The sequence below is a fragment of the Sceloporus undulatus genome, chromosome 7 (assembly GCF_019175285.1).
Source record: "Sceloporus undulatus isolate JIND9_A2432 ecotype Alabama chromosome 7, SceUnd_v1.1, whole genome shotgun sequence".
Classification (NCBI taxonomy): domain Eukaryota; kingdom Metazoa; phylum Chordata; class Lepidosauria; order Squamata; family Phrynosomatidae; genus Sceloporus; species Sceloporus undulatus.
The window spans coordinates 42135422-42146998 of record NC_056528.1 but is presented as its reverse complement, the minus strand read 5'-3'; the positions used below and the strand labels follow the sequence as shown (position 1 = coordinate 42146998).

The 11577-nt window shown below is 40.9% G+C and overlaps 1 protein-coding gene across 1 annotated transcript; it reads left to right on the top strand.

Annotated features, from left to right (window-relative positions):
- The first annotated feature begins 6848 nt into the window (after positions 1-6848).
- On the top strand, positions 6849-10269 carry LOC121937146 (ATP synthase subunit epsilon, mitochondrial-like). The gene is made up of 2 exons (XM_042480079.1): positions 6849-6938; positions 10110-10269. Exons 1-2 carry the CDS (start codon positions 6849-6851, stop codon positions 10260-10262), a joined length of 243 nt encoding a protein of 80 aa, XP_042336013.1. The 3' UTR covers positions 10263-10269.
- The last annotated feature ends 1308 nt before the right edge of the window (positions 10270-11577 follow it).

Genomic DNA, 11577 nt, shown 5'->3' with positions numbered 1-11577 from the left:
CACACCTTATTTTTATAATTTTATTTATTCAGTGTATGTCCAGCCATTCTCCCAGCATGGGACCCAAAGTGGTTTATGATACAGATTTAAAGTACAACTAAAGACCTAGTAAATTTAAATAAGTTTAAAAAGCATTAAATAAGCAATCCCATTAAAAACACTAATTAAAAACAATGTAAAACACATTGAAAACACAATAAAGAAGATAAAGGTACAGTGCATTCCTTTAAAAGACCCTTCCTCCACAATCAGTTAATATCTAAAGACCTGCCTCAGTGAAAAGGAAAAACAGGCTGGCAGCAGCCACTGAAGAGGCTGTCTCCCATGTGTTCTCCAAATGTGCCCATGACGGTGGTAAAATCAAAATTTTAATTGTTTTAAAATATCTAATTCTTTTAAAACATTATCTTACCAAAATTTCACTTGAAAGTATTCAAAGATATAGCTGTGTTAGTCTATAGAATCAGTATGTAGAGAGAGAGCTTGTAGCGCCCTTGAGACCAACTGAAAGAAAGGAGTTGGCAGCATGAGCGTTTGTAGATAAAGTCTGCTTCTTTAGACGCATATGGTTTCATTTCACGCTTAAAAGTTTTATAAAATATAGCTGTAAATCCATCTGGCCCAGGGGATTTAATTCCTTCCAAATCTGTATTACTCTTTCTGCCTCTTGTTTAGTTATTGGGGAATGTATACAATTTCTCTGTAGTTTGGCTTTTATATTTATTTTCTGATCCTGCATTTTCTTCTCCCCATAATATTTTATAGAATTTAACCAAAGTTTCCTTTATTCCCTCATCTTCAGTTATTATTTCTCTTTTCTCCTTTATTATTTCTCCTCTATTTCCTTTTATTTTACTATTCGTCTTCTTCCCTCTCTTTTTTTAAAATAAATTTAATACAATTCTTCATACTTTTAGTGTCTCATGCCTTAAATTCATTCCATATATATATATATATATATATATATATATGGCTTCTTAATATAATTCTAAGACCCAATTCTTTAAATCAAATGTCATCTGTATAAGTTTTTTTAAACATTTCTACTTAAACATTTCCCCTTATGACTGCTTTAAATGCATCCTATAATATATCTTTTTGAATATATTTAATTCAAAATAATTTTTAATTTCCTCACTAATCTGTTGTTCATTCTCCTCTTTCAAAATAACCACAGGATCAAAAATCTATTTTTAAACTCTGTTAACACTTCAATCCTGCAATCTTTATGTATAATGCTATCTGATCTGCAAGCCAGACAACCCTTGCATTACCTTTCCTTTTAATTTTCATACTATTATTTTTTTTAACTAAAAAATAACTATAGCCAGATCTGATGGAGAGACAGAGTCGGTATCATCAGCATGCAGGTGCATTAAACCCCATAACTCTGGATTACTTCTCCCAGCAGTTTCATCTGTATAGTAAACACAATGAAGGACAAAACCAAGACTTATAGGACAATGATCAGAGGGTCAAACAGGAAGCCCCAGCACCACCTTCACATCTCCAAGAAGGACCAGGACCTTTGTAAAACAGCTGTAACCTCATAGAGGTCAGAAAGATACAATGGCTGAGATACTGAAAGCTGCTGGGGAGTTCAGCAGAATCAACAGGGATATAAACCTTTTCCATTTCCAAGTGGGGGCCAAAACCATCTCCATCCCATAACCAGGCTTGAAGAGCTAGGGATAGGGATCAAGATAACCCACCCTGGAGCTGTGTGCCCACAAAACACTCTGCAACCTTGTCCAAGAAAGTCTGCCTGTTAATTTTCCAGTATAGTGGGTTTCTTTTCCTCCCAGTAATGACCTCAGCATAGCAGGCTTACAGAAGTGAGGTTTTTGCTATTTCCCTTACGATCTCTATTCCACTCTGGCTAGTTAATGAGAGAAGAAGGGCACAGGTCTGATACTCATGTGGTGGCTCATGTAGGTCCACATTCTTAGGCTGTATAAATGTGTCCAGTGAGAGGACAAGTCGGAGTGAAGGTTACCTGCACTGGATCTGTATAATGTATAGTGTCCATGTCAGAGTTAATCTGAACAAATTTTCTGCAAAATGGTGTGTAAATTCTTCAAAGTGGGATGTTGAGTGTAGAAGGTCAGTCCTCAGAACAGCAGTCCTTGAACAAAAGAATTACAAAGGCAGATTGGAAGAGAAACAGTAGAACTGGAATTCATCCATAAACTACAGTCTCTTGAACAGGGACAATGGCTTCCTGGCTCACTACATACATTTCAACACTATCTGACCCCATCCTCATGGGAGCATCCTACACTCATCTGTTCTCCCTGCCAAACTGGTCTTGCCATCTCATTTCCATATCCAATCAATGGTTATGTCTTTAACAACCATTGTTAAAACTGGACTTGCTACGTCATTTCCATACACAAAGAATTTGAATCAACATTCTCACATACCTATGGCATATATATGTCTATCCCTGGCTTCCACTCCATCAAAAGTGTCTGAGGAAGTAGACTGGAGTCTACAAAAGTTGATGCTGCCAACTTCTTTCTTTCAGTTAGTCTCAAAGGTGCAACAAGGTCTCTCTACATACTGATGATACTAAGGAGATGCATGGTAGCAGATTTTTAATAATATCTTTATTCAAAACACAGTTCAAATATATAAACTTCCATACATTAATTGTTCATATAATTATCACATCATTCATATCAGTTACTAAATATGTCATCTAACCCCAAATTATCTCCTATCCACTCTCTACACCATCATATCACAAGCTTTTCATCTTTATTAATCCTTCTTCTATCACTTAACATTCAAAATCCTTCTAATACTTCCTACCCTTCTATCCTTCTTACACACTTCTGATCTATCCTTATACCTTCTCTTTCCATCTCTCTCTTCTCCTTCTTCCTTTCTGCTTCCTCCTTCCCTTCATTCACCTTCCAAAACTTCATAATACTCCACCATTCATACTTGGCTTCCTCCCTTGTCTTCTCTGGATTCTTCTTTAATTTCTCATGACTTCCTATTCCACCACTTTTTTGCTCAATAGTCATATCTTTTATTTGTCCAAGTATTTTACACCAGGAATTTCATTTCTAATCTAGTTGATCATTCCATACTACTGTACTATGGAAAGTTATATGCTATTGGACCCCATATTTTTCCAAGACATTTTAAAGCTGGCTTCCATTCCTCCAGATGAGTATGATTTCTTCACCATCACCAATGCCAAGACTTTCCAATGGGCTTTAGTATGCTGCTCTGAATTTTCTGACAAGCTAGTCTCCATCCTACTTGCTTTGTTGCTGCCAGCAGGGAGCTTGCTTATCTCCATTCCATGGGAGGGAAAGTTCAGGAATGATTTGCATCCATCATCCTGGCCATTTGTTCCAGTCCAGAGATCAGCTAGGGTTTCAAGTCAATAGAAAACTCCTCAAGAGCCATCAGGAAACCATTTGGATCTATCAGGTGCCTGGACTGCACCGTCTTAGTCCTCCATCCCTGCAGAGGCTCCAAGTCCCAGCGAGTATAAACCTCAATAGCATCTTGATGGTAAGAGCAATTCAGCACCTAGAGAGGTAGTGGCACCTCCTTCTCTTGACATTTTCAGAAATAGGCTGAACAACTACCTGCTGGGAATGATCTAACTGGATTTTCTGCATGTAGGGGGTTGGACTTAATGGCCTATTTCAACTTTATGATTCTATTTCAGCACCACTGCCAAGATCAACTCATCTCAGGAAGAGAGACTGTTGAGTGGCGGGATGGGCAGCACACCAACAGAATCCCTATTTTGACTGTTGCTTCAGTACCTACAACAAAGCATGAGATGCAGCATGAGTCAACATTTGGACCATGTGATGTTACTTCTCCTTTTACAGAAGCCATAACATTACAGTTACAAATATAACTGTAAACATTATACAGTAAACTTGTCCCTTCATATTTGCTAGTGTTAGGGGCACAAGACCCCCGTGAATATGGAAAAACTGCAAACAACAAAAAACACCATGTTTTTACCTGAGAGGACACCTCTCTAGGAATCTCTAGGTCCTCCAGTGCAACTCTGTGGTCAATGTCTGAGAGACACTGACCATAGAACTGCACTGGAGGAGCTACAAATGCCTAGTAGAGTATTCTCTCTAGGAATCTCTAAGTCTTTCAGGGCAACTTTTAGTTAAAGATGATCACAGAGTTGCACTGGAGGACCTAGATATTCCTAGAGAGAACCTAATCAAATATGTGAATAATCAAAATTGGCCCTGAATCCCTAGTCTACACTGACTGACAATAATCTCTCCAAGGTTTCAGATAGGAGTTTTCCCCAGCCCTAGCAGGAGTCACCATGAACTGAGCCTGGGAAGGAGGGAGGGATGCCTAAAGAGCATGCTTTATTAAGCACATATTGTGTCAAAGAGCTATAGCTTGCCCTCTACATGAGAGTTCGCATCTATTTACTCCATCAAAATAATGACAATCTCTTCAAGTAGAGGAGAAGGTCTTTCTACTGAGTGAAAAGGCTGATGTTTCTGTTGACCACCCACCTCAGAAACCATGCTTCTTGCTTCTCCTGCTTCTGTCCTTTCTACTTGTAACTTTTCCAAGCACCTCAGTGGCATAAGCAGGTGCCTTCCATGTGAAAAGTTCCCAAGGTTATTTCCCTACCCCCATTAAAAGGATCTTGGGTTGAGGAGCAAGGAAAGAACATTCTCCTGCCTTTGTGTGCAGGTGTTCATTAGCTGCCACAGTTTCAGAGAGGATTTTGCAATGAAATGTCAAAGGACTGATCTTCAGAGTAGCAGAGAAGTTGTGCTAATTGATTATCTCCCAGCCTTCCTGTTTTTCAATTGGTCTACTAATTGGTTAATTCTGACCAAGTCTTTGTTCAGCTCTAATGGCCAGTTTCAGAAAGCTGTGTTAATGAATCCCCCAGTCCTTGGTAACTCAGATATGTGCCAACGTGGAGCTGAAGGAATATAATAAACAATCTGAGCCCACACCCTGATTTACCATTTTGCACTTGGCTCTAATGGATAGACCACAGAATTGTTGGCCTGGTGTCTGCTCACTTTTGGTCTACATCAGGGTGTGAAAGAATATCTGGAAATTATAAGGAAGAAGGACAGAGGCCATTAGCAACATCCTGGAGAGGAAGATGGTACACGTGAGTCTCAATGTGGTTCTAAAAGATTCAGATGAAACAGTGATAGAAGTGAAGAATGAGACCATAAATTATCTGAAATTGTGCAATGTTTTCAGCTTTCAAAATTTGGCTCCAAGTATCAAAATCCAAATGTACCTTAAAATTGAGAAATTTGCTCTTTTTCGTTGGCTGGAATGAATATAGTTGCCTTACCACTGGATAAACTCTATTGCAAGTCATCCATCATATATTGTCAAATACTGCAACCGGTATTTGACAGTATCTGATAGATGGCTTGCCACAGAATTTAGCAAAATGCCAGATGACAAGTCCTGTCAATTGTTGACTTCTGCAGTGTAAAATCTTTGGATGTGAGCTGCTGAGAACAAACCAGTGCAATGCTGTCTGTTCACACATCCAGACAATATTGCATCAACATCTTTAGAGAAGGTTATTTTGGAAGCAGGATGGGATAGATTACATTAAGGCCTTTTCACATACCTGTTGGAGGCTACAGCAGGCATAGTGAAAATACAGCCCATGTTAGTTGTGTCATATTACTAGACTTAAGCTCCAGTCTGGATCAACACTTGGTGGGGTGGATATAGCTATTCAAAAAATCTGCAAGAGAAAACTAACTTTGGGTAGAATCCCTCACATGCCAGGAGAATCTCATTACTCCAGCTGCTTTGAGATGAAGTGGTTATTGTACACTTGCCCTGTCTTGTTTATAGAATTTTACAAGAGTCGAAAGGAAGGCATCTTGAGTTTCTCTGTGTTTTTCTATTGCCTCCTTCTGTATTTTCTCTTATAACTGAAAATCCATAGAGGAGAAAAAGTCAGACTAGCTGCATGATCCCAGTTGACTGGAAGAGCAGGATCCCTTTGTCTGGAATCATCCTTGCAGAATTGCAGGGATCAAGGTGCACAGGTGTTTTCTTGCAGCTGCCTTTGACTGAAATGGATAACAAGGGGAGGTGGGGTGCATTAGAAGTTGGAACTAGATACTTGAAGATGACATGGGGACAAAGAGAAGGGGGAGGGCTATCTGATATTGACATGGCTTGTTGTGTGGAAGTCAAAAAGGAAGACATGGTTCCAAAGAAGGGAGTGAAACATTTTAATACCAAGAGGAAACCACATGAAGAGGGAGGGCTCAACAAGCAGAAAGGGTGCTTTCAGAGGATTCAGAGACAGATATGGGGAATGTATGGCCCTCCAGATGTTACTCTACTACATGTGTATGTTCACTAGGGCTGTTGTTGCAGTGGAATAACATCATGAGGGACATGTATTCTCCAGACCTACACCTGGGAAAAATATGCAGTTATCAGTCCCTTGCCTTTAGTCTGTTGGGTTCGCTTTTAGTTCATTTCCTCATGTTTTATCAGCAGTCAGCTGAACCCCCACTGGCAGAAGATGAGGGAGGTCCATGAAGAGTCAGTGACCCTACACCAATCTGTACCTGGTAATTTACATGGAGGAAAAGATGAATTAGGGCATGGTCAAAAGTAGCACTTAGTGCAGTGAGCCACCATCTATAGTTGGAAGGTATGCATTCCAGTCCCAGGTTTGCCACTTTAATATGAGAGTGGACAGGAAAGAACTCAGATTTTTTGGCTAACATCCTGTTAGTGACATACATGGGCTAACTGAAAATTGTGCCTGTGTATGTTTGTTGTTGTTTTGTTATGGCAGGTGGAGGAATTCAGTACTTCCATCTGCCATGACTTTCTTCCTAGGCCACCCACCAGTTGTCTGCCTGGGCACCTCTTCCACAGCCATTGGCTGGCCAGGCGAGGGCATAGGCATAAAGGTACCCAGGCAGCAACTGGACTTTCCCTGCACAGGTGAGAGAATGCATGGAAAAGTTATAGTTGGTGCTTTCGCCAGCCACCCAGTGATGGAGGTGGGTTTGTACCCAATGACTGGGTGGTGGGGGTCGACAACAGGGATATGACTGCATACCATAATGCCACTCAGCTCCATGAAGCTACTCTATCCTGAGCTGCTGTGACCAATTCTGTTTCCTATTTTTTTCGTCAACCATCTTGCATTGCTGTTTTGAAAAAGAAACTTGAGACAGATTTTTAAAAAACAATGAGCAAACGAATGGATCAGTGAGCTTTTCTTTTCTTTTAATTTATTTTTAAGTTTTAAATTTTTAATCAGTGAGCTTTTCCTTTGTATGTCATTGGTACTGAATGGAAGAGGTGTGACTGAAGCAGATCAACCTGGCAATCTTCAAACCTTTGTTTACCCAGAAATTTTGTGTTCAGCGTACTGTATGAAGCCCCTGTTTGCCATCAGCACAGAAGTGTCTGAGATGTCAGCAGCATGATAGCTTTCCCTCACCCAGTTTTCTGGACAGCTGTCAACAGCCTGGTTCTCTTCCTGTACACTTTGGGAGCTGTCAGAGTTTTAAAACTGTGGCATGCTTAGATTATTATCATGTTGGTACTGAAATTTGCATAAACAGCAGGCCTTAGGAAAGAGCGCTTAGGTGAAAATGCATGATTTATAGACCTCAACAAACAAAAGAATTGTGGAGTCATGCTCTGGCCAGGAGCAATGTGCTGAATGTTATTCCTTTCAAGGACAACAGTCATATAAATAGAGAGGGTTTGATTCTGAAGCTGAAGTCAAAGGAAATTGACTCTAATCTAACCAAGAGAGCTATGCCTATTTGTGCCAGTTGAAGATTGTAGCACAGTTTCTAATAAGCTTATGATCTATATCCTGTGCGCGAAGCATGTCCACAGCTCACTGGTGCATTGAAATGCAGTCAGTATTTACTGGAAAATCTTTACATTTCATATTTTCAATTACACCATCAGATACATCAAGATTCTACAAGGTGCCAGGACATACGTAAAGGGAAAACCTATGCTTCAGAAATAGTTGTGAAAGGAATCGTTTTTTTTTTGGAGCTGAGGAATTTTTCAAAGAGCTGCCTCTGACTTGGAGATTGGAAGGAAGGCATCTGAACTGCCATTGCACCACCTCAAGACAGACTAAGGGCTTTTTCATGACATAACATTTAGCTTACTGGAAGAGTGTATGCTTTGCATGCATAAAGTCCCAGGTCAAGAACTCTGCCTAACAGCTGTTCCCAGGCAGAGTCAGCAATAAAGGGCTCACTAAGCAAAGACTCTGGCTCAATGTAAGGCAGCTTATATATTCCTAAAGTGCCCACTTTCACTCTCCATACCAACATACCCAACAGGACACCACAGGCTCCAAAGCATCTCCTAAAACAAGCAAAGCAAAGCAAAGCAAAGCGAAGCGAGGCGAGGCGAGGCGAGGCGAGGCGAGGCGAGGCGAGGCGAGGCAAGGCAAGGCAAGGCAAAGAGGCAAGGCAAGGCAAAGAGGCAAGGCAAGGCAAGGCAAGGCAAAGAGGCAAGGCAAGGCAAAGCAAAGAGGCAAGGCAAGGCAAGGCAAAGAGGCAAGGCAAAGAGGCAAGGCAAGGCAAGGCGGCGAGGCAAGGCAAGGCAAGGCAAAGAGGCGAGGCAAGGCAAGGCAACGCAAAGAGGCAAGGCAAGACAAAGAGGTGAGGCAAAGAGGCGAGGCGAGGCAATATAATCCTAGAGTCATAGAATCAATAGAATCATAGATTTGGAAGAGACCACAAGGACTATCCAGTCCAACCCCCTGCCATGAAGAAACACAGAATCAAAGCATTTCTGACAGATGGCCATCCAACCTCTGCTTAAAAATCTTCACAGGAGACTCCCCCATACTTGCTAATGTTGTAGTGCAATCTCTTCCTGTAGTTTGAATTCATTGCTCCATGTCCTAGTCCTGGATCAGCAAAAAACAAAACAAAACAAGCTTCAAAGTCACATCACTTCAGATATTCAGATATGGCTATCAAGTCACCTCTTAACCTTCTCTTCCACGGGCTAAACTTTTCCAGGCACATCCCATTTATCCTCCTCATTTGAACATGGGCTGCTGTAATGAGGAAATCTATGAGGTTTTTATGTTTCAAATTTGAGTTTCAGTCTGCATATATTGATAACAAAAGCATTTCTGGAAATAATTTTACTTTTTGGTTGGTAATCAATGAAATTCGTTCAAGTACCCATTTCCAAAATGTGTTTATTTTGGGGCAGTCTAGCCACATGTGTAGAAATGTGCCATTATCATTACGCCAACATTTGGAGGAAACATTTTTAGCCATTCTGGCTAGCTTCACTGGAGTCAAGTATCACTTGTGTATAATTATCAATGCGTTTTCTCTAATAAATGTGTAATATCTAAACATATGTTAACAGAGAAATTGTTAAGAGCAGTCAAATGACAAAGAACTTCAAACAGTAAAGATATGAAGATTTAAAACTTCCAAACTGCCATATATGAAAAATAAGCCATTCACAACAGAAGCTTTGACCATTCAAAACCGAAGTAAATGATGATAAAGGAATGTAAGTTACATTTAGGCCCGTGGTAGATCACAAATTAATGGAATCCAGCTGCATTATCTGATTAATTCTCAATTATGTATTTCACTCTGGAGCAGAGTTTTGAAAGGCTACTTTTTGTACTACAAGTTCCAGAATACACAAGCCAACATGGCTACTAACCATGCTAACTAGGGAATTCTGGAAGTTTTACCCATAGATAGATAGTCTTACATTCTGGAGCTTTCCTTTGAATTTGCTCTGTAGTTAAGAATAACAACTTTCAAATACCACAGAACCTTTTACAGGAGATAGTTTTGTTTTGTTAATGGTTCTATTCCATAGGCTGACTTATTCACTCCACTCCTCTGACATAGTGCAGCAGATGCGTATGGCTTAGAATTAAAATACTGACAAGCAAATTGGTGCAAGATCATCCATTGGGCTCCAGGGCTGACAGGGAATTGAGATGTTTAGTCTTAGTCCAGTACTCAAACCAGTATACAGTACTTTCTGTCTAAATGCATCTTAGAGGCGGCCTGAGGCGACCGGGGTTTGAGTGGTGGTCTCTTTGGCAGCCATAGTGGGGGTACTGGAGGCAGGCCGGGCTCAGCTACATCCGATACTCCCAAATCTGCTCCAAGGCAGTTAGAGATGCACTGAAACCACAATTTAAAGCAGAGCCAGAGAAAGTGGCAGGAGCCAATGTAAAAATAGTAAAACCTAAAAAGGAATGATACAGAAGACCTGAATGACAGCCAGTGGCTATTCTCCTATACAACTGCTTCCTACTCTGTGAAAGTTACAGTATTTGTAAGTCAGCATGTCAATAAATGGAACCTTGTGAAAATACTTCCAATGAATATTTTCTTCCTGAACAAAAATGATACAGCATTTTGAAGAACTGTGTAATAAAGCTAGTATTTAAAAGTTTTTGGGGAAATGCATTTTTGAATCAGACTTCAGATAAGGAATTTTGATACCTTTCAAATTTTAAATTGTTTGAGGTTTATAATCCTAAATGGTTAGGACCTGCATTCCTTAAGGACTGTCTTCTTTCGTATGTTCCGTTCATCACAGTGCCATCCCTGCACCTGATGTCACCCAGTGTGGGGATGGGGCTTCTGCAGGTGGGGCTTCCTGTGACTGTGTGTGCTCCCTTCCCCTGTGCTGCATGCAGGGGAGCATGCAGGGATGGGGAGCATGTGGGGGTGCACTGAGACAGTGCACAGGGACAGGAAGGGCCTGATTGGGTGTTGCCCCTCTTTTGAGGTCTCACCTGGTGTGGGCCGCATCACTGCATGCCCTAGTGATGCTGCTGATCCTGTATACTTATCTGGATCACTATTTCAGATCTCCTTCTTTATGGAGCAAGGTGAGTAACAATGTTGGATGGCTTGGAGCAGCTTTATTAGTATGCTGGGAATGTGTCTGAGATTTGTGGAGTGATGCATATGGGACTGCAGAGAGGCACATTTGAATACACTGAAATGTATGGGATTCCACCTTTCAGTGGCAGAAGGTTGTCATTGCCTCTGCATAATAAGCAATGGCAAATGCCCCTGAATTAGTGTGGAGGCATATAAACTTAAGCAAGTAGAGGCATCCACTGAATACCATGTTGACAGAACCATGGGTATAATTCCAAATGTTCCACTGTACAAAGGGCAGGAATGGCTGTCCCTTAGTCCAGTTTATTTTCTAGTTAAGGACTATGACCTTCTCCTTCTCCAGATTCCATTCAATTGCTTAGGAAAGTGGCATTTTGGAGCAGGTTGTCACTGTGCAGTAAGCCAGCGGTTGAGCAGAATCTGATTATAACAACCATTCACCTTCACCTCTTGCACTGTAAACCTCAGCCCCCAAAAGCAGAGGGAATAAATAAAGGCCATTTGGTTTTAGAACATATTACTGGGAAGGAAAGGAAAGATGGAAGCAAAGAAAGCAAGCAAGCCAACACAGGCACACTCCAAAATGTACAGGGATTGCTGTGATCATGTCAATGAAAGGAAGAGCATATACAAGTTTTGGGAGCACTCCCTACTTCACTCC

Excerpts from the sequence above, each read along its gene's own strand:
- LOC121937146 (XM_042480079.1), top strand. The coding sequence starts at position 6,849 with ATGACTTTCTTCCTAGGCCACCCACCAGTTGTCTGCCTGGGCACCTCT. Across the intron at positions 6,939-10,109 it reads GCGAGGGCATAGGCATAAAG|TGGGGGTACTGGAGGCAGGC; the intron begins GTACCCAGGCAG and ends TGGCAGCCATAG.